Source organism: Alosa pseudoharengus, unplaced genomic scaffold, assembly GCF_046254945.1.
Source record: "Alosa pseudoharengus isolate Yale_2024_CS ecotype anadromous, Long Island Sound unplaced genomic scaffold, YU_APseudo_1.1 YU_APseudo_1.1_scf_18, whole genome shotgun sequence".
NCBI classification, from domain to species: Eukaryota; Metazoa; Chordata; class Actinopteri; order Clupeiformes; family Clupeidae; genus Alosa; species Alosa pseudoharengus.
In genome coordinates this window covers 8,145,781-8,167,012 of record NW_027468650.1, presented here as the reverse complement: position 1 = coordinate 8,167,012, position 21,232 = coordinate 8,145,781, and the positions used below count along the sequence as shown (strand labels likewise).

The 21,232-nt window shown below is 44.6% G+C and overlaps 1 protein-coding gene and 2 long non-coding RNA genes across 4 annotated transcripts; 2 read left to right on the top strand and 1 right to left on the bottom strand.

The window, feature by feature from the left end:
* The first annotated feature begins 340 nt into the window (after window positions 1–340).
* Window positions 341–5,473, top strand: LOC143130908 (alpha-amylase-like). 2 transcript variants are annotated; one of them, XM_076290187.1, is made up of 12 exons: window positions 341–531; window positions 691–894; window positions 1,188–1,361; window positions 1,574–1,720; window positions 2,062–2,259; window positions 2,526–2,756; window positions 2,930–3,063; window positions 3,191–3,313; window positions 3,575–3,674; window positions 4,105–4,226; window positions 4,494–4,619; window positions 4,899–5,473. In XM_076290187.1, the coding sequence occupies exons 2-12, from the start codon at window positions 889–891 to the stop codon at window positions 5,092–5,094; spliced, it is 1,557 nt and encodes a 518-aa protein (XP_076146302.1). In that variant the 5' UTR covers window positions 341–531; window positions 691–888; the 3' UTR covers window positions 5,095–5,473. The 2 variants fall into 2 exon arrangements, with proteins under 2 accessions (XP_076146302.1, XP_076146303.1); XM_076290188.1 differs by having other exon boundaries at window positions 341–894.
* A 7,271-nt stretch (window positions 5,474–12,744) lies between these two features.
* Window positions 12,745–14,605, top strand: LOC143131605 (uncharacterized). The gene is made up of 2 exons (XR_012988134.1): window positions 12,745–13,275; window positions 13,686–14,605. It is a non-coding gene; the product is annotated as an uncharacterized LOC143131605 (long non-coding RNA).
* A 44-nt stretch (window positions 14,606–14,649) lies between these two features.
* LOC143131606 (uncharacterized) lies at window positions 14,650–16,249 on the bottom strand. The gene is made up of 2 exons (XR_012988135.1): window positions 15,756–16,249; window positions 14,650–15,241 (listed from the first exon to the last, which is right to left on the bottom strand). It is a non-coding gene; the product is annotated as an uncharacterized LOC143131606 (long non-coding RNA).
* Between the last annotated feature and the right edge of the window lie 4,983 nt (window positions 16,250–21,232).

Sequence of the window (21,232 nt, the reverse complement as noted above, 5' to 3'; positions counted from 1 at the left end):
TTTGTTTATAACTGTTTTTTTTATGATATTTTTATAGAGAATACATGGTTGCACATTTGAATAAACATCATTCAAACAAACTTTTAACCATCATTATTAAAATAAATAAATCAATAATCTCCTGTTTTTTGCCTTATCATTATTGTACTGTAGCTCTTATTACATGTGCTGAAGAGGTTGAGAGATAATACTTTTAAAAAATCTATAATTATTGCCAAAATGAGTAAGGTAACACCAGTGACAAATAGACGGTGCATGAAATCTTTAAATAAATGCTCAATAAAGCTAAAAAAAATATTTAAGGTGTCCCTTAAGTGTATTCTTACAGCCAATAAGTTAAGTAATAGTGTGGTCTAAGTTTAAAGTTTAGAAAATGAAAGAAATTTTCAGACATCTTGCCATGTCAAAAGTGTGCGTTTCTGTAGAATGACCCTCCTACTTTCGTTGTTGCTCTTTAATTCCCTGTGAGGAAATAAGGTTTTAAGAATCTCTACAAGGACTGTTATCTTATCTTATTTAAATTCCTGTCGGGTAAGTACATACATGTAACCATATACATGGAATTAAATGTTTAGTTTTAAGTTCATTGGCTCAGTGATGCATTCAAGCCTGCTGTAGCCTACTGGCAACCATGGTAGTAGTGTTAGCCATTAGCATGACTTCCTGCTTTGGCTAACCCCCACAATCCAGGGCTTGCTAGTTTGAGCGTCTCCCCCTCATGCTGATTGGTCTATGGCTGTGTGAGCTGGCACAGTCCCCTGCTTTATGGCCTTTCCTCGGAACAGTCCCATTGAGGAGTGAATGTTGCAGCACTGCATGCTCCTGCAGCTCTCCCTAACAGGGCAACTTCTATGTCCAGAAAAAGCTCTACAGCCTTGAATTGAGCAAATGAAGGTGAGTTTCTGGTGGTGCCAATGAGTAAAGAAAGATTCATGAGCAGAGTATACAAACATGACTTCTGTCAGTATGTGTACATTCCTATAAAAACCTGTTTGTTGACTACACTTTCGTTTTAAAATTAGGATATTATGACAGGTCTTATCTTGCATTATGCATAATAGTATTTCCTCCTGAAAGAATTTAAGCCAGTTAAGCAGGCTGCTTCCATTTTGAAGACAAACAGTTCAGAAAAGTATGAAATTAAACCACTCATAGTAGGCTACTTGTGCTACCTCTCTGCTGCTTAGCTGAAGGCCAGGTGGTGTTTGTTGGCACTGGGTCTTGGCCTTGGCCTGTCTCACTACCACTGCAGCACCACATGTGGGACAACATCAATTGTCCATCTGTTTGAATGGCGCTGGAGAGACATAACTGAAGAGTGTGAGAACTATCTTGGTCCTAACGGCTTTGATGCTGTGCAGGTGTGTACAGGAGTGTTACTCTTCCTTCTTCTGAAGAACATATTATCATTTAAATGATTGTCAAATATTCTCAGAGTTGTAGCAGAGTGCTTTTGAGATGACTTGTCTCATTGCGTGCATTCATTTTCTGTAGCACTGGCTATGCAAAAATCCACTTGGTAATGAAATAACTAAACTAAATGTGAGCACGATCAATAATGCCTCCGCATCAGATTTCCCCTCCTAGTGAGAATGTTGTGGTGGCCCAGCCGTGGAGACCTTGGTGGGAGAGATATCAGCCAATCAGCTACAAGCTCTGCTCCAGGTCGGGTACGGAACAGGAGCTACGGGACATGATCTCCAGATGCAACAAAGCTGGGGTCAGCTACCCACACTGCACAGCCAGCTCTGACAAATTGAAAATATTAAGAGCTACAATACAGATGCAATATTAGGTCACACCATTTTGTATGAAAATTCCACAACTAACTTCTCTGAACTGTCCAATGTTCTTTAGAGCTAAGATAGGCCATGCATGTGATATGAATTCAGTGGGCAGAGGAATTATGTCTATCAATAGTGTCTCGGTTGCCTCTGGCCATAAGCGATGTTTATAGAAATGCCCTTTGACATCTATACATTTTTTCTTCTTCACTGCCTTGGTTGATGTCTGCGAGGCGATGTGCGGTTATGGTAATGATCCAGCACATGTCTTGTGCAGGTGAAGATCTACGCGGACGTAGTCATCAATCACATGTGCTCGGCAAGCGCAGGGGAAGGCAGGCGCTCGACCTGTGGATCATACTTCAATGCCAGCAAAGAGGAGTTCCCATCTGTGCCCTACTCAGCTTCCCACTTCAACGATGACAAATGCACCACCACGAATGGAAATATTGAGAATTACCAAGACATTTATCAGGTACGATTTTAGGTGGGGTGGGGAGAGTAAAAAGATGAAAGGTCCTCTACGAATAACATCGGGTACAGATGGAAATGGAGATGTTTTTCCTTTTTTTTTTTTCAACACCCAGAGAGGTGACTTTTTCCCCTAATGAAATTTCAGACATGATTTGCACATAATTGAGGGATGTTTTTTTTGTGTGTCGGCGAACCATGGGTGGTGCAATAAAAGAGAGGGAGAAACACCTGGCCTTGGCTTGTAGCTCACATCTAAGTGTCGTGCAGGTGCGTGACTGCCGTCTGGTGGGGCTGCTGGACCTTGCCCATCATAAGGAACATGTGAGGGAGCGGGTGGCCAGCTACATGAACTCCCTACTGGATATGGGGGTGGCCGGTTTCAGGGTGGATGCCTGCAAGCACATGTGGCCGCAGGACCTGAACGCAATCTACGGCCGACTGCACAATCTCAACACGGAGTGGTTTCCAGAAGGTTCCAGACCTTTCATTTACCAAGAGGTGAGTTAAAGTCTAGTGAAATATATTGGCCTAGTTTAGTGTAAGAATGTAATATGTCTTGGACTTGTGGAAAAACAAGATGAACTTTACTGCTGGAACTTTTGTGAATTGTGAAAATCACTAGTGGCACAATATTTGTGAAAACCACATACAAAATACATCTTCTCTTTTAGGTCATTGACCTTGGTGGGGAACCCATAAAGGCAAGCGAATACTCTGGGCTTGGCCATGTAACAGAGTTCAAATACGGAGCGAAGCTAGGATCTGTCATTCGCAGATGGAACAAAGACAAGCTCGCTGACCTTAAGTAAGCCATGCCCTGGGGACACAGACAGACAGGGCCTCCGCAATGAGGAGATGCCGCTCTTCATGTGACTTTTTGAAAGGGCTCAACTACTTATTGAGAGGAAATTTCTGCCATATTTGATTTCCAGGACCTTTGGAGAAAGCTGGGGACTGATGCCTTCCAACCAAGCCCTGGTGTTTGTGGATAACCATGACAACCAGAGAGGGCATGGAGCAGGAGGGACATCTATTTTGACGTTCTGGGAGCCAAGGTACTGTGCTACAGAGACAATGATTGCATGGCTCATCTATCATTGGAGCCTGTGGCATTTTGTTTGTTTAAGCACTGACAAGCAGTTGAAGAGAAGGCACAAATTACCAGATGCTCTGAGACTTTTACTTTGAAAATTTCCTTGAGTTTCTTGACAGTTATGTGGCTCTTTCCTCCTTCCAGTGAAGGTGATTAGAAATCACAACGTGCTAATGAACTGCGTTGTGCACTTTGCCACCTCCCCTCTCTTCCTCTCTCTTAGAATGTACAAAATGGCCGTGGCCTTCATGCTGGCTCATCCTTACGGCGTGACCAGACTGATGTCGAGCTACCGCTGGGACCGCCGTCTGCTGGACGGGAAGGTGGGTGGCTCCTGTCAGGTGTTGTCCTCTGCGGAGCCACGCTAGGTCAGGATGTGTCAGACGCAGATAAATAAATAAACACTGCGGACGCCTTCCCTTCCAGAGGCCCCGGGGCACCACCCCCCCCCCCCCAACGCCACGCGTCTTCACCGCCAGTGCGAATTGAAGCCTTAGTCTCAGCACTTTCTCAGGCACTCTGTGTCCCCTTACACCTCTCCTCTTCCCTCCCCTCTCTTTTTTTTTGCCCTGACGGATTTCTGCAGTGTTTTTCTCAAGAGCAGGCTCTCTTATGTTCCCTTATGGGTACACTTCCCTTTTTGTTTTGTCTGTGCTGTCTGTCCTTCTGTTCTTTCATTCATCCTTCTTTTCTCTGCACCACACCCCCCCCCCCTCCTCCCTTTCTCGTTCTCTCTCCCTCCCTTTCGTTCAGGATCAGAACGACTGGATGGGCCCTCCCAGCTATCCGGACGGCTCCACCAAGCCCGTCCCCATCAACCCCGACGGCAGCTGTGGAGGGGACTGGGTGTGCGAACACAGATGGCATCAAATCAGGTGACTGAGTGGACGCATCCGGCCGGTCGGCCCTCTCTCGCCGCCTATCCACATTCATTACTTTCAATTGTTTTCCGCCAACTAAATATTTGGGTTGACCTTGCGGGGACAGAATTGTACGGTGTGATAGCTCTGTGATGATGACTGCCAATTTCTCTCCATTTGCCTTCATGCGATTGGAGATAAACAAAACCTTTTTTGCCAAGTGAAAGAAATCGAATGTTGAAATGTAAATACCTTATTTCCCACCCTCCCGTCTGAATGAAGGAATATGGTCACCTTCCGGAATGTGGCCCATGGGCAGCCGTTATCCAACTGGTGGGACAATGGTGAGAACCAGATTGCTTTTGGGCGAGGAGATCGCGGATTCATAGTCATCAACAACGATGATTGGTAAGCACAGCAGGCGTGCAGCCATTCTAGAATGGAATGCATGGTTGGAATGCCACCAAAACTGATAGTCCATGTCTGATCATGTGCACCACCTAAGGCATGAAAGCTTCATTACACCCAATAGCCATAACATAGCACGTTCCTTTGCACAAAGCCCAATTGAGAGCGTTATGTTTTCATGGTACATTGCGATCGAAGCGACACATCTCCACTCACACTTACCTTTCTGTGCTAGTCTCATTAGGCTAACACCTGTGACTAATCTTTTTTCATTATTAGCACTCTGGATGCCTCGCTGCAGACGGGCATGCCTGCCGGGTGCTACTGCGATGTGATCTCTGGCCAGAGGACTGCTGCCGGCACGGGCTGCACAGGGAAGCGGATCACCGTAGGGGAAGATGGAAGAGCCCATTTTACCATCAAGGCCTCCGAAGAGGACCCCTTTGTTGCCATCCACTCAGGCTCAAAGTTGTGATCAAATGGGACACTCTGGCTTGGGATAAGAGAGCTTTGAAAGACAGTGGGCCCGAGTCAGTGAGAGAAAGTAGTGAAACCAGACTGTGAGTTTCGAGAGATTATTTCAGTCAGGTAATTGCAATGAAACCATGAAACTTCTGTGTATTACTGAAGTTCAAACATGCCAGTATCCATTCCATTAATCCACAGGATTGGTTTACATTGAGAGGGAGCATTAAAATCAACTGTGATTCAGCTCAAAACAGTGAGTATAAGAAAATAGGCGTACTTCTTGGTGTTGTTCAAATCTACATAGACATGCACTGAAGCTTTGTGTCTTCCCGTTTCATATAAATAAATTATAGTCTGTGAATCATAGAGAATGCCTTTTCATCAGTTTGATACAAAACATAATGCGTAATCTCTTTAAACATTAGACGCCCCTGCCAATTATCGCTAAGCTTGAGCATAAAATATTGCGATAGGAATGCAGAATGACTTTAAACATTCATTCAACTGCTGTTTTCATTTAATGTAACTTAATATGATGCGCTCATCATATAAAACAGAGAGCAACACATCAGACACTGTACAGTATCTCTGGTCACATAACTGTCAGTCCATGACGCTCCTAGCGCTCTCCTTAAGTAAATGAGTCAATTCCAAGGTGCGCTTATTCATTATAGAGCAAGTGATGGCTTTGCCATTCATATTTCATGCATTCGAACACTGCAAATTTCATGAAGTTGTCCAAATGAGTAACATTTAAAACCTGGAGTGAAGTAATTTATTTTAATATTTCATGTGTGATGTCTTTGATAAGAATTACTACGAAGGTCATCAGTTTGTTCTCACAAAAAAGCAGCCTTATATTGCCATGCTTCGAGTGGCACCTGAAAGTGCTGATGCTGTAAAAACAAGTAGATCATCCAAGGTGGTCCCTCTGGTCCAGTAGAGGGAAAAAAACAGCCTTAACATCTGAAAGTTCAAAGACATACACCTGATGTCAGCAGAAGAAGTCGAGGCTGTAAAATATTGTCACTCGCATTGGGTAAATGTGGACTCGGAAGTAATAGATTGGAAAACGAAAACAGCTCTTGGAAACACACTAGACGCTCCGACAGGACATGAATTAGTAACGAGTGTCTGATGTTTTGTCTGTGTTGTAGTGAGTGAATGCTCACACGCGGCCAACAAGGACATGCTTGAAAGCATGGGGGATGGGTGCTGTGGGTTGTGGCGGTGGTGGTGGTGGTGGTGGGGGCCCTTAACACCACGTTTCATGTTAACATGTGCCGTGGGGGGGTGGGGGCTGTGGTGCGATGGCTAACGCCAAAGAAAATGCCACCCGGGCCTCTTCTCATTACTCTTGTCCCGCTGTCCAAATCCCCCCAACTAAATCTCAGCCTCGTCTTATTCCTGGTAACCTTGCCTATTCCCCACAGTAGCATTTGTGTGGCGCGCTGGGAGAATTTATGGCCGCGGAAGCGGTGGCGGAAAAGACACGAGTCCGAGATAAATGTCTAAATCTACAGTGGGCGTCTCGGAGAAGTGCGGTCGCTGACCGGAATGTGTGAGAGGCGCGGGGGGGCCCCAGAGAGGTCTCTCTCGGGGACTAATGCATCGCGCTCGCGGTTCCGCTCCTCCCCGTTGCCGACCGCATGCCAAGCAGGCGGGAGACAGCGCAGCGGTGGCTGTAATGCCTCCGCTGCGGAAGCTCTAAGTCCTCAGCATCTTTGCAATCTGCACTGGGGCCGGGGTGGGGGCGCGATCTGTCTCATGCACGTCGGACGCCATTATCCCAGGCCTAACAGACAGAGAACTAACTCAGCAGGGGACACGGCTTGCTAAGAGGCTGAGAAACGAGTGTAGGCAGCCCAGGGACTAGGAGGAGCAGGAAGGCTGCTGGTTGATGTCTTCAGCTGGGTGGAATGTTGATCGGAAAGCCCTTTGGCCCAGTATGTGCTAGGCCACAGTTGGAGGCTGGAAGACATGGACTTTGTGTACATGGTGTAAACAGAATACCAAATGGAAGCTCCAATGTGTGTGTGTGTGTGTGTGTGTGTGTAGCGAGAGGCAGCAGAAAGCCAATGTTTGGGAAGCCTACATCATGGGTCCATCTGATAACTGCTGGCGCATGATGGAATTCAGCAGTTGCAGTGTTCCATGTCATACATATGGATGCCTTCAACTGTAAGTAGAGTGTGTATTCAAACGGCACACTTAGTTACACAATGGGACTCCCTAATAGAAAGCAGTTTCATTGAGTTAAATAAAACGGTGAAATCTCACATTTCGCCATGCATACAGAGTGTGAATTCTCTTGGAACAATGAATCTGAGAGCTTGTCAGACATTGCACTTACCACAGAGAGGCATTCCATACATGTGCCTCTAATAAGATTGGCAGGCATATGATCTCACAGCACGCAGGCGATAATGTTTTCCCAACTCTAATATGGCAAATGCCTCCATTATTAACGTCATGAATAATGGAACATAATACGCCGGCTAATCTAAAGTCATTCCGCTCAAATGTATAGGAGCGCATCTTGGGGAGAAAGTGAGAAGGAGACCACCCGTGCATTCTGATGAGACGGTGCATGACGTGAGGAAGGAAGGGAGAGATGGAGTGAGAGACGAAGGGAGAGGAAGGTGTGAGCAAGGTGGAATATTATAAATACTGATGGGGCTCTCGACCCACTAATGCGTGTCAGGCCAGTGAGAGGGCCTGACCATTAGAGAGCAGAGGCTCGGCCCTTCCTCACCATCACCGCGCCATGACCGCTTAGCCTGTCAAGATTTTGATATCGAAGTCACATTAGTAATTATGATAAAAATTTAATTGACATGTGACTTAATGTAAAATTCATCATACGTTTTTTTTCTTTTTTTTGGGACTGCGGTGAATAGGCTGATGGGTGGAGTAGGGCCTGGATGTGAGTTTCACCAGTTCATGGATGAGACTTTTGATTAATGAGCAATACCACTTGTTGAGACCTCAAGTGTTTCAATAATCAGTGCTTCTGACCAGTAGAAATGTTCTAATTCTTTAATAGATCAAGCCCAATAGATCAAACCAAGAAAATTGTCATCTGCACTAGACTGACAACAAAATTCCATTCCACAAGGATGGGTTTTCATAATTGAACAGTCTCACATTTCCTAAAACAATCTGTCTGTTAAGAGAGATCATAAGACTAGGGACCTGCTGCTTCTGAATGTTGGCCAGCAATATCAATAGGAGGAGTAAGCACAGCGGCAGTGTGTTCTATCTGCGATGATCCAAGAAGATAATTGGTCAAATTGAAGTAATCCTCAGTGTTTCCTGTGAGGCAATGATAATATATCAAACGAATCAGGCGAGTCAACCGTTGGCATTTGGTCTTAATCCTTGAGTCAAGAGCAATTAAAAGGAACCTAGAAAGGACTGCTCTTGAAGATGTAGTTTCAAAGACAACCTTAAGTCCCTATCGCCAGTGATGTAGCTAAAATACCTGTGATGGTGGAATGCAATTTGTGAACATACTCATGGGGACTGTCCTCAGTAATCTGCATAATCTTGACCGGCTTCACACTCTGCGTTTGAATTAGCTGATAATCACCGAAATGTTTTAATCAGTTGGAGGTCACTTTTTGAATAACTGGAGACTGTCGGCATCGTCGGAGGACTAATAGCTTCCATGTTGGCTGGTTTCACTCTAATATTATCTGCCTCACCAAATTTCATTCAGCAGAAAGTGAGAGAGAAAGATAGAGCGAGAGAGAGGTTTGGGTTAGATATTTGAGGAGGTGTAGGTCGCCACTAATTCCCTTTTTCCACTGCTGGCTTATTGAGCGTGCTCAGTTGGGCTGCACTCTGGATGACCCTCCCACATAAATCCCAGTGGGCGCTGGTTCATTATTAAAGCGATGGCCCGGCGGAGCAGCCCAGAATCCCCTCTGCTTAGACGGGGCCGGCACAGCGGCCCACATATTTGCCCATGGGTTAAACGGCCTTTTCATTTAGGAAGCACTGACCCCCCCTTCTCCTCTAACTCTGGCTTCTGTCTCCTGTCAGATCTCTAGTGCTCATCCATTTCAGGACTCATACTCACTCTCTCCTCTTTTCTCTCTATACCACTCATTCGCCCTCTCTCTATCTCTATCTATTCTCTGTCTATGTCTATCTACGTCTTCATCATCTTGAACTCCTTTATTCTGAGTAGACTTTTTAAGCCTCTGTCCTCTCTTTTGACGTCTGTCTCTCCCTTTTCATCTCTATCGGCTACTGCTTTGTATTTTGAGAGGCCTTTTTAGTCGCTCCTTATCTCTGCTTTCTGTCACTGCCTCTGTGCTTTCTTCTCCGGGCTGCAGTATCAGGTATTCGGTGACAGCGCCAAGTGCAGCACGGTGGCTTCATAATCCATGCCGTGATAATCTGAGCCATTTATGACCAGGCCGAGTGGAACCGGCCTGATCAATTTTCTCAGAGTTTCTCTGCTTGCTGCCGTTTGTCCAATTGTCTGTGGCCCCAAAGCCTAATTACAATTTGTTTTGCAATATTGAGAAATAATAGCTTTTCCTTGGTCGTCAGTTACCCCCGGAATTGCATTATGGAGCTTTGTTTAAACAGGAGAACAAATCAATACCATCTGCTGTCATAGATCCCATTTTTCTCTCTGCTGCACTGCTTCCAGCACCCTGACACTGTCAATTGTTAATATCATCCCACACACGAGTCATATTGATTTGCTGACTATAAGGGGGCATTTATTATCTTTTTCTATTTTTCCATCTTAATGTGTATGTGTTTTTTTTTTCAGGTTTTCTTTTAATATTCCAGTGTAACGCTGATCCGTAGAAGGTAGAGATAAGCATCTGAGCTCATCTGAGGGAGGAAAGGCTGATGTGGGCGATAAAGCAGACGTCGATAAGATGTCAACAACCAATGCGCCGCGGCGGTAACCTCTCCTCTGTGAGTTCTTTCGCTCCGTCGCTCGACAAAGTTCTCCTGTTACCTAACCGATCGTCCATGTAGATCTCACCACACCACAAAGGTCACGGGTTGGACTGTCAGCAAGGAGTGCCACCCCTGCGTAAGCCTTGATTAAAAAACGTTGTATCCAACTGGGCAAAAACAGCAGGTAAATACTCCCTCCGCTCTCCTCTGGGTTTTAGCTTAGCGTGTGTTCTTACACTAACGAAGGCCAAGCGTGGGAGCGTGGGTGCTTGCAGGAGTGAAGGGGGGGGGGGCGGTTGGGGCAGGAGAATGGAGGTTGGAATGGAATGATGGACACGCATCAGGTATTACTCATGCGAGAGGAGCAGCAGGACATCCTGTACCATTGAGGTGTGTGTGAGAGATCTTTGTGTGTGTGTGTGTGTGTGTGCGAGGGAGCTGGCAGTGCTCTCTCAGCAGTGGGTCCCAGTGTGATGTGCAATAATGACCTGTCAGAGCGGTAGGACTCATGCCAGCCCATGAAACACTGATAATCCATAGGGGCATCTGGCTTAATGAATTCTAACAGGAGCCCGGCCGCCTGAGGCCTCCCGATAGTCCACAATCTCTTCCTCCTCTTTTTTATCCAAACTGACAGAAATATATTCCTCATGAAATACCGAGCATGACTTCAGCTGGAGAACGAGCATCTTTTCATTGTTTTGTATATTTGTTGACTCTGTGTGTATTCGTGTGTGTGTGAGAGAGAGAGAAAGAGAGCAAGAGAGAGAGAGAGAGTTTGCTTTGTTTTCCCCCCTTTGTAATGCCAGAGCATTTTTAGCAACGTTACCTTTGAAAGAGGATGTCCTTGTACAGTCACAATGCATCTACAATTAAATACCCTGTAATGACAACAGGAAAGCAGGGGTTGAGACACACTTGCAATTAAAAAGGGGAAGTTGAAAATCACATTGACATGAACATTTAGACCCTTTACTCATTGACAAGTTGAGGCAAACTTTGGCAGTGAGAACAGCCTTGAGTCTTCTTGGATGTGACGCGACAAGCTTTGAACTGGATTTGGGGATTTTCTGCCATTCTTCGCTGCAGATCCTCTCAAGCTCTGTCAGGTTAGATAGGGACTGTCAGTGGACAGACATTTTCAGGTCTCTCCAGAGATCCGTTCGATTTGGTTCAAGTGAAGGCTCAGGCAGGGCCACTCCAGGATATTAACAGAGTTGTCTCTAAGCCACTCCTGTATTGTCCTGGCTGTGTTCTTAGGGTCATCTTAGGGTCAACCTTCGGCCCAGTTTGAGGTCCTCAGTGCTCTGGAATATTTTCTGTACTTAACTCCATTCAGATCCCCCTCAGCCCTGATTAGTTGTTCAGTAAACATACAATTATTCGTTACTGCTTGCATTGGTTGGTTTGGTTGGAGTCCTTTAGCCGCTGCTTTAGAGGGTTTTCGTGTGTCTGTCAGAGGAGAGGCTTCTGTCTGTCCACTCTGCCATAGATCCGTGGAGTGCTGCAATGGTGTCTTTCTGGAAATTTCTCCCATCTGACCATTAGGTTCATGATCACCTCTTGGTCAGCTAGACAGCTCTAGGAAGTGGAAACCTTCAATGGGGCAGAATTTTTTTAGTCTTCCCCATATTTTTGTCTGACCTCTGCAGACAGTTCCTTCTACCTTCTTATTTGCTCTGGTATGTATTTTCAGCAGTGAGAACTTAAATATGTGTGTGCCTTCTCAAATCATGTCCAGTTAATTGAAAGGATCACAGTCACAAGGTTACTCCAATCAAGGTGTAGAAACAAACATCTCTAAGATGATCATGAGAAATGGAAGGCCTCTTAGCTAAATTTCAAGCGTCCTATTTCAAGTGTCCTACTTATATATCTACTTATATTTGACAAAAAATTCTAAAATCCTATTTTATGTGGTATTGAATGGTGATTGAGGGGGAAACATAATTAAACAATTTTAAACATGGCTACAGCATAACAAAAAAAGTGGTCTGAATTTTCTAAGTGTACTGTAGATGCAAAAGTAAGTGGAATGTATCTAATCAGCTATACTCTACTCTACACTAAATCCAGTTAATGACTCAGATATCCTTTCCTCAAGGTCTTCAACTATTTTACACATATTGCTCATTCAGTTGGCAACACTACGGTAACCATCAAACTTACAACTTGGTACAACTTGGAATAAGCACAGATGTTCAGAAAACATTTTTTAGATCTCATCAGAGTATGAGGAAGGATACATATTATAATTAATTGCAGCACGCACTTGACTACTCATAATTCAGCTAAAATAAACATATTTGGCCAAGAGATGACATATGTTGGTTGTCCTTATATGCTAGTAATTAGCAAGCATGTCCATTTAATTATGTTACTAAGAGTAGGAGGCCAATGTTTCTGCTTATATGTAGTCAGGATCTAGGCATATGAGACCATATCTGTGCTGAAAAATCTGTTGAAAAATATTGTTACAGGTCAAATGATTTATAGCCTTCATAAAAAATGGATAACTCAATTACCATAATGTTACAAAAAAGACATAGTCAAATGATGTCAGTTTAATATTGCCACATTATTTTTGTTTAAATATTTCTAATTCATGATTGCTCTTTTTCATTTTGTGAAAGGGTATCCCACTCTCACACTATGCTGTGAATCTGTGAAATGTGCCATTCCACCATATCTGTTATTAGCCTGGGTGCCATTCCGAACTTAGTCCCGCCCACAACGTTTGAGGTCGGGAAGTTCGGTCTGGCATTAATCAATAGTGGCGCGAGTATGCTCGCCCAAATACTGGCGGGCCAATCAAATTGTCAGGGCGGGCTTTATACGATGATGGACAGATGCTCAACAGTAACGTAATCCACCACGTCACCAAAGAGCGCTTGGGTTGAATTCGTTTACAACAACGATGGCTGCCGCTGGAGAATTGAGATGTGTAGATTCTGCTATCAGGTCTGTTCTAGAAGATATCGACAGCGAATTAATTTTAAAAGAGGAACAGAGTAACGGGATCAAGGCATTTGTTGATAAGAAATATGTTTTTTGCCGAAGCAACTGAAATGGGCATCACGGCGATGCAACTCGGCGTGCGCGACGAGGTGGATATAGCCAGCGGTCGTTGCCAGATCCTTTTTTGAAGCCCGGAATCCTGGCTGCTGAACAACAAGTGGAGGGACATGCTAGGCTCCAATGTTTTTCAAGCCAACGTAATGGGTATCGTCATGGACGAAGTTCATCTAACTTACAAATGGTAAGAGAGTCTAACTGTCTGACTTAGTAAATAACTCCCAATGTCGTGATATGAATCCCATGTTGTAAACATAGTAGCCTAGGTATCGTTGTACGTTCGCTAACTCAGACTTGGTACAATCATAACGTTAGTGTGATTGTAGCGAACTAGCTGTTAAAACATTCTAATGTAGGTTACTGTTTTATTTCTATCAGTGGTCAGGCTGCAAAAGGGCAGAAGGGCATTTGGGTGTTGCTTTATGTACTCAAGCACCATACCCATATTGGTAGGCTAGTCACTGTACCCCTTATAAGTGATGTATTCTTTTTAGATGTCAGTACAGTCATTAAAAAGTACTAAATGATACTACTCATAATTTCTTATTTTTACTGTTACTTATTGGTTGCTTTTTGTACTGCTATATATTCCAGGTACACTTGTGCTGACATTGACCGCTTCTGCTGATCGGGAATCCAGAGCCAGGGTTATGGCCCTGAGCCCAAACAGAACAAACATCAGAGTGGGTCTGATTAAAGTACCTGGCCCTACACTGGAGTGCCTACACTGGATTGTGAGGGATGTTAGTACAAAGCTTGACCCAGCAGTTAAGACGGTACTTTAATGGAGTCACTAGTTGTCTGCGTAAAGCTTTGTACTGCCATTTTGAGGAACACACCACATCTGTTGATCTAGGACATCTGTGCTGCACTCACTGCCATTCTGTTTGTTCTTGTGAACCTGAAGGTTGTGGGGAGCTAATCCCCAAATATGAACACTTTCAAGGGGAGGTTTCATCACACCACAAACACAGAATAGTCACACCTAAGGGCACACTTTTGATCAGGGAACTGTTACAAACTTACAGGAGTAGTTTACTTCAGGACCATAAAAACATACCACTTTACACAGTCGACACAGCCTGCACTGGTTTTGGAGATGAACTCATTGATCAGTTTTAGAACAGTGCACACAGATATTTGACCTGGACTTCATTATCCATAATCTCCCTACATACAAGCTGGAGCGCAAAAGAGATACTATGAATTATGCATGAGGTTTTTGATGACATCGAACAGAGTCAAACTAATTTGTTTGATGACTGTTGTTCAGGATGACCGTGTTCAGGTTGACATGGATTACACTGGTTACTTTGATGACGAGGATGAGGATGATAAGATACAATTATCCCCAAGTAACTTGGAATCAGGCTTGTCAATGTTGAAGATCTCAGGCTAGCTTCAAATTCAGGCTCAAATTTGTAGCTTCAGGGTCCTGTTGTTGTGCAAATGCCTTTTTTTTTTACCTCTGTTACATTAATATTTTTGAATAAAATTAAAATGGTTTATACTTCTCTACTGGTTGGTGATGTTTCTGCATTTAAAGACAAACAATAAGACATGTCAATAAAGATTTTTAATATCTACACATAATAGGTAATGTTTGAAGATATACGCTGAACTTTGAACATACAACCAATAAGAAAACACAAAAATGTTTTTAAGAATGTGGATACTACTAAACTATTATATGAAAACAATTATTTACATTGTCATTTACGAAAACAATATTTACAAATTACCATCACCATTTACATTTCACATTTACTTAATTATTTAAATAGGCACATTTTGCCAGTCCATTATTTTCTCCTGGTAATTCAGCTTTGCCAATAAGTTTCTCTTGAAATTCGGGAATGCATGAGACTGCCTGCCTGGGTGATTTTTGTTGGGAAAGTTGTGTCTCCCTGAAAACGTTTACCAGTGTTAAAACGTCCTGTTCTCGGGCCACATGATGAATGCCAGCCGGCCTTGTCAGCTCCAGCTCTGTGTCCGTTTTGTCCATTAGCTCTTTGACGATGCCAATGGACCTACTGATTCTGGCTGCTGACATTTCTGACATGTTTGGTCCCAATCCTCTCATAAATGATTTGAGAAAATTGTTTAGGTGTTCCAGGTGGAGGTCAAGTGGATGGAAAATGGGTGACAACCTGAAATATAAGTGAACACATCAGTGTGAAGAATTACAGTATAGCCTAATAAGTATAACGTGCATTGACAATACATTGGAAAATACAGACTGTTAAATATGGTGACACCAGATGCAATTGCTGAGCAGGTCAGAGAAACACTGCCCACCCCCCACAGAGGTGCAGAGCACAGAAGTGGGGGTTGGATAACATGCTAGTCCATTACTAAATGAAGTTTCTACATATTGACAAAGTGACAGAGGCCAACTTACACATCAGGTACAAGTTTTTTCCTGGTAACATTTGCTCACACTACACTGAAATTCGGGCTGGCTTCCAGAATACTAGGCATGTCAAAATATGACTAGATGATTTAATCATAGATAGATTTCACGGAAATGAGGAGTGTGGGAATGCACAGTGTTTATCACATTGGACAATAATCACGACTCACTATTAACTCATGTGAAACGTGGCAATCGAGGTTATTCTCATAGTCATATCATAAGAAGTAGAAATGTATTAACAAGCTTACCTCTGTAATGCTTCTTCGCGTTTTTGTACCGGTTGGAGTTGACGGATTGGGGCAGAACTTCTTCAGAGTCCGGGGCGTCTCTGATGCCTCAGATGAACACGGTTCTTCAGGCTGGTCTCCTTCGTCTTCTGTCCATTTTTTAAACACGGGCATGTCGCGTTCCAACCGTGTTATAAAGTTCTGACAGGACCGACAAATGCGATGCGATTTGTTTGCAGTGTTGTGGAGTTGTAATCCTAAACGGATAACTTGATCGTATATGCATTCACCTTTACTGTTTCTCTCAAAAATGAGGTTCGTGTGTTGAAGAACTCCGTGTATCCTTACATTATTTTTAAACTTGCGAAAATCGCTCACATTTTCTTCTTCTAGCGTGCAGTTGAGTTCTGTTGACATCAACTATGCGTCGCTTAACATACGTCACACACTCCGTTGCTCTGATTGGTTGTAGGTCTATCCAATTGAGTGCAGAGGCATTTTTTTTCCTGGTTCGTTTGAAACACGCCCCATAATCACAGCTCTATGGAGCAGTATCAGACTCAAATTCTGACTAGAATTGAGTATGACTACGTCAGGCTAATCTGTTATCACTGGCCATCGCAGAAAACGGCATCATGCCAAAAAGGGTAGAAATCTGCTTAACCTCCAGCAACTTAAACGGTCCTCACCTACAGAAACCTCCTTCTCCATGGGCTTGTGGAACTGTCATTCCGCAGTCAACAAAACAGACTTCATAGCTGGCTATGCCAACCACCTTTCGTTGGAACTCCTTGCTCTGACTGAGACTTGGATCAAACCAGAGAACACTGCCACCCCGGCTGCACTCTCCACTAACTTTACACTATCCCACACCCCTCGCCCATCTGGACGAGGAGGTGGGACGGGCCTGCTGATCTCCAACAAATGGAAATTCACCCCGCTACTGCCTTCAAACAAATATGTCTCATTCGAATTCCATGCCATCACAGTGATCGCCCCAGCAAAACTCTACTTGCTGGTCATCTACCGCCCTCCAGGCCAACTAGGCGACTTTATGGACGAACTTGACACTCTGCTGTCCTCCATCCCTGAGCATGACTGTCCGCTTCTCATTCTCGGCGATATGAACATCCACTTAGACGCCCCAGGCTCAGCGGACTTTTTGGCCCTGATCCACTCTTTTGACCTCAAACTGGTTCAAAGTCCATCTACTCACAAAGCTGGCAAAAAGCTTGACTTGATCCTCACTCGGAACTGCAGCACAGACACGCTCATGGTGACGCCTCTCCATCTTTCTGACCACTTCTTCATCCAGTTCAACGTCAGCCTGACAGAACAGCCTCCGGCTCCTCAGCCGATGGTCACGTTCCGCCGCAACATCCGGAACCTGTCTCCAACGCACTTTTCCTCTGTGGTTGCCTCCGGTCTACCTCCACTCAACACCTTCTCCTCTCTGGAGGTTAATGAGGCCACAGACTCGCTCTGCTCCACACTGAGCTCGTTTCTAGACGAGCTGTGCCCTCTTACCACAAGGCCAGCTCGATCCAAACACTCTCATCCATGGCTAAATGATACCCTCCGATCGCAGCGCACCAAACAGAGCCGCGGAGAGGAAATGGCACAAATCCAAACTAACTGATGACCTCAAAAACTACCAGACACTCCTGGCATCCTTCTCAGCCAGCATCACTGCTGCTAAGATGGCTTTCTACAATGACAAAATCAACAGCGCTACAGACACTCGAAAACTTTTCTCAACCTTCAAATCGCTACTCAACCCTCAGCTGCCTCCTCCTCCATCCAGCCTTACTGCGGATACACTTGCCTCATTTTTTACAAACAAAGTGGCGGCAATAAGCAGTCAATTCTCTACATGCGCATACAACGCATCAGACTCAGATACCACACTCCTACAACCTCTAGGGGCTGCTGGAACATCTTTTTTTAAGCGTTCGCGCCTCTCTCTGAGAGTGAAGTATCTAGACTCCTGACATGTAGCCGTCCTACAACATGCTCGCTGGACCCTATACCTACGAGCCTACTTCAGTCCATCAGCCCGACCATCGCACCAGCTATCACACATGGGATCAATGCCTCTCTAACCTCCGGCACATTTCCAACAGCGTTCAAAATGGCCAGGGTAACACCGTTACTTAACCTTCTAACACTGTTCTGGTCAAAAATGACCGATTTACACATTCCCTGTACCATAAATATGGCATTTTTCATCAAATTGCCTCAAGACCCTATGATATCCTTCACAAAAGGCATTTGAACTCATGACATTTATTGTGACTAATTTCTTTGAATTTTGAGTGATTTATTCAACTTGGTCACACTTTTTTTGTTTACGGTCAAAAATGACCGCCATAGGAAATTAATGCGAAAGAGTATAATTTTTATCAAGGAGATGAAAAGGGCCAGACACATTACACGCGACATGCGCTATGAAATGCATTATAGTCAATGGCTTGTGCGCGCAAAAACTGGTCTGCCGCTGCGCTCAGCAAAGCGCAGCACAAGCGGCATTTTGCTACATTGTATCCTACAATGTTCAGTCACAGTGCTTTGAGTACATGATAAAGCGCTCTACAAATAAAATGCAATCAGAGTGCAGGTTTTGTACTAGGGTTTGAGGCCAGGTGGGGTGACTGCTTTCTCCTGTCGCTACATAATGCCAGAAGTGAAAGGGCTTGCTGTGAAGCTAATGGAAGTGTGCTCAAAGTAAGAGCTGTATGAGGGACCCTTAGGTCAGGTTGACCCCTGTATGAGGGCCCCCATGAAAAGGTGATGCATTAGTGAGGCACCCTGTGTCTGTGATTAACAGTGGATGGAAGGATGGAAGAGGGGCACCTGTTTGTGTGAAGTGCATGAGTGTGCTTAATGAAGTTTTACAAAATGCCAGCGCTATGGTTGAGTATGTGCCCTGACTACCATACCAACATCTATTGAGGCAACAAATCTTAAAAATATATACATAAAAAATATTATTATTACTATTTTTATAGTGTACATTTTTAATTTATGTTAAAGTTTTGACACTTTGCCACCCTTGCGCGTGCCGCGGTCAAGGTTCAGGTTGTACCGCGGCACGCTGTAAGTCATTGGTATTTTGCGCTGAGCCCAGCGGCAAGCACAACAAAAATCTTTGGGACGTTACCTCAACCAAGAGCAACCTAGCGGTGAGCGCAGCGCATACCGTGTACAATGTGATAGCCCCTTAAGACATCTCCATACATGCACTCCTACAAATAAGAGCAATTAAAACTGTACGGTCAAATTTGACCGCGAACAGTAAATTAAGGGGGGTAGCAACGAACAGTGTTTAAAGGTTAAGAAAGCTTCTCTCAACCCTGCTCAAGTCGAGAACTACCGCCCTGTCTCACTCCTGCCTTTCCTATCCAAAGCCATTGAACGAGCAGTCTCCAAAAAGGTCTCTGACTTTCTTTCACAGAACAACCTTCTGGATCCAAATCAGTCTGGGTTCAAAAGCGGCCACTCTACCTAAACGGCTCTGCTGTCTGTAACAGAAGCCTTAAAAGAAGCCAGGGCGACCCCTCGGTCATCAGTACTCATTCTGCTTGACTTATCGGCTGCCTTTGACACGGTTAATCACCGTATCCTTCTCTCTATACTCGCTAACATGGGCATCTCCGGTTCTGCTCTCTCCTGGTTTGAATCCTACCACAGGATGCTCGTATCATGGCTTGGACAGCTATCTGCACCTCACCATCTCACCACAGGGGTCCCCCAGGGCTCAGTGCTGGGCCCCCTTCTCTTTGCTATCTACACCACCTCCTTGGGACAGATTATCCGTTCGCATGGCTTCTCATACCACTGCTATGCAGTCGACACACAGCTCTATCTGTCCTTTCCACCTGATGACCCCTTGGTTTCAGCACGGATCTCGGATTGCCTCTCAGACATAGTTACATGGATGAAGGCACACCACCTCCAGCTGAACCTCTCAAAGACTGAACTGCTGGTTCTCCCAGCTAAACCTACCATACACCACGACATCAACATCAAATTTGACTCCCTGTCTGTTTCACCTACCAGGACTGCAAGAAATCTAGGAGTTGTTCTCGACAACCAACTAACCTTCTCAGATCATGTTGCCTCAGTCGCCCGGTCATGCCGTTTCGCACTCTACAACATACGGAAAATCAGGACTTACTTGACTCAAGATGCTACCCAACTTCTGGTTCAGGCAATAGTCATCTTACGACTCGACTACTGCAACGCCCTCCTGACAGGTCTCCCAGCCTGGGCAGTGAAACCCCTTCAGATGATCCAGAACGCGGCGGCGCGCCTGGTCTACAACCAACCCAAAAGGGCACATGTTACCCCGCTGCTCATCCAGCTACACTGGCTACCTATGGCGGCCCGCATCAAATTCAAGGCTCTAATGCTTGCCTACAAAGTAGTCTCCGGTTCTGCTCCCGCCTACTTGCCCTCATACAGACATACGCTACCTCTAGACCGCTGCGCTCCTCAGACGAACGACGTCTAGCTCTACCACCGGTACGCTCAGGCCAATCAAAACTTTTCTCATCTGTTGTCCCTCGTTGGTGGAACACACTGCCAGTTCCTACAAGGGCAGGGACATCCCTCTCCATTTTCAAAAAACTCCTGAAGACCCAGCTCTTTAGAGAACATCTCCTCTCATAAGCACCACTTACAACTAGTCTTGCTGATCCTAGCACTTACCAGCCGTCTTGAACTGACACGTAACTGTTAAAAACAGCACTCACTGATGCACTTATTCTTACTGTACTCTACCGTTTTTTTTTTAATTGTCCAAAAATTGTTGAGAATTGCTTTAAAACTTAAACTGTTTACCATGTTGTTAGTCACTTTGGCTAAAAATGCGTCAGCCAAATGTAATGCAATGTAATGAATCTGTATGAACAAATGAATACGTTTTTAAAAGCATAGCCCTGAATAGATGTTGACCTGTCATATGGCTCTCTCTAGATGATAGCTGTGTTGAGAAGTGTGACTCACCACTGACTGTGACCCTGGCTGTGAGGTTAGCCTCTCTCTGAGCGTCTGATTAAAGGAGAGGAAATCCAAGAGGTAAACCTCTAAAGCTAATCAATGCATGGAATCAATGCACTAGCTGGTGATGTTTAACAAATGACTGAACTTGTTCCAAACATTTGCTTTGCGGGTAAGAAGACATGCTTTGCTTGTTTGCTTCTGGAAAACATAAGCCATCCTCCCTTCAGCTATGTTTGGTTTGTCGAACCTACCTTTAAAAAAAAAAAAATGAAACCTCAAAAGTAAAATAAAATGTCCTACTGCAAGCTCTTTTGGGCTGTTTACATCAATAAATCGCGGAAATAGCCTTGACTCTTGTTTACCCACAACACATTAGGCTGTATGGAGGGAGGGATTGGGGAGGAGGAAAAAAGCGAAGTGGCGGGGAGGAGGAAATGAACAAATGCTCGCTCCTTTAAACGCCTGGTGGCTTTCATGAATCACAGGTGGAATTC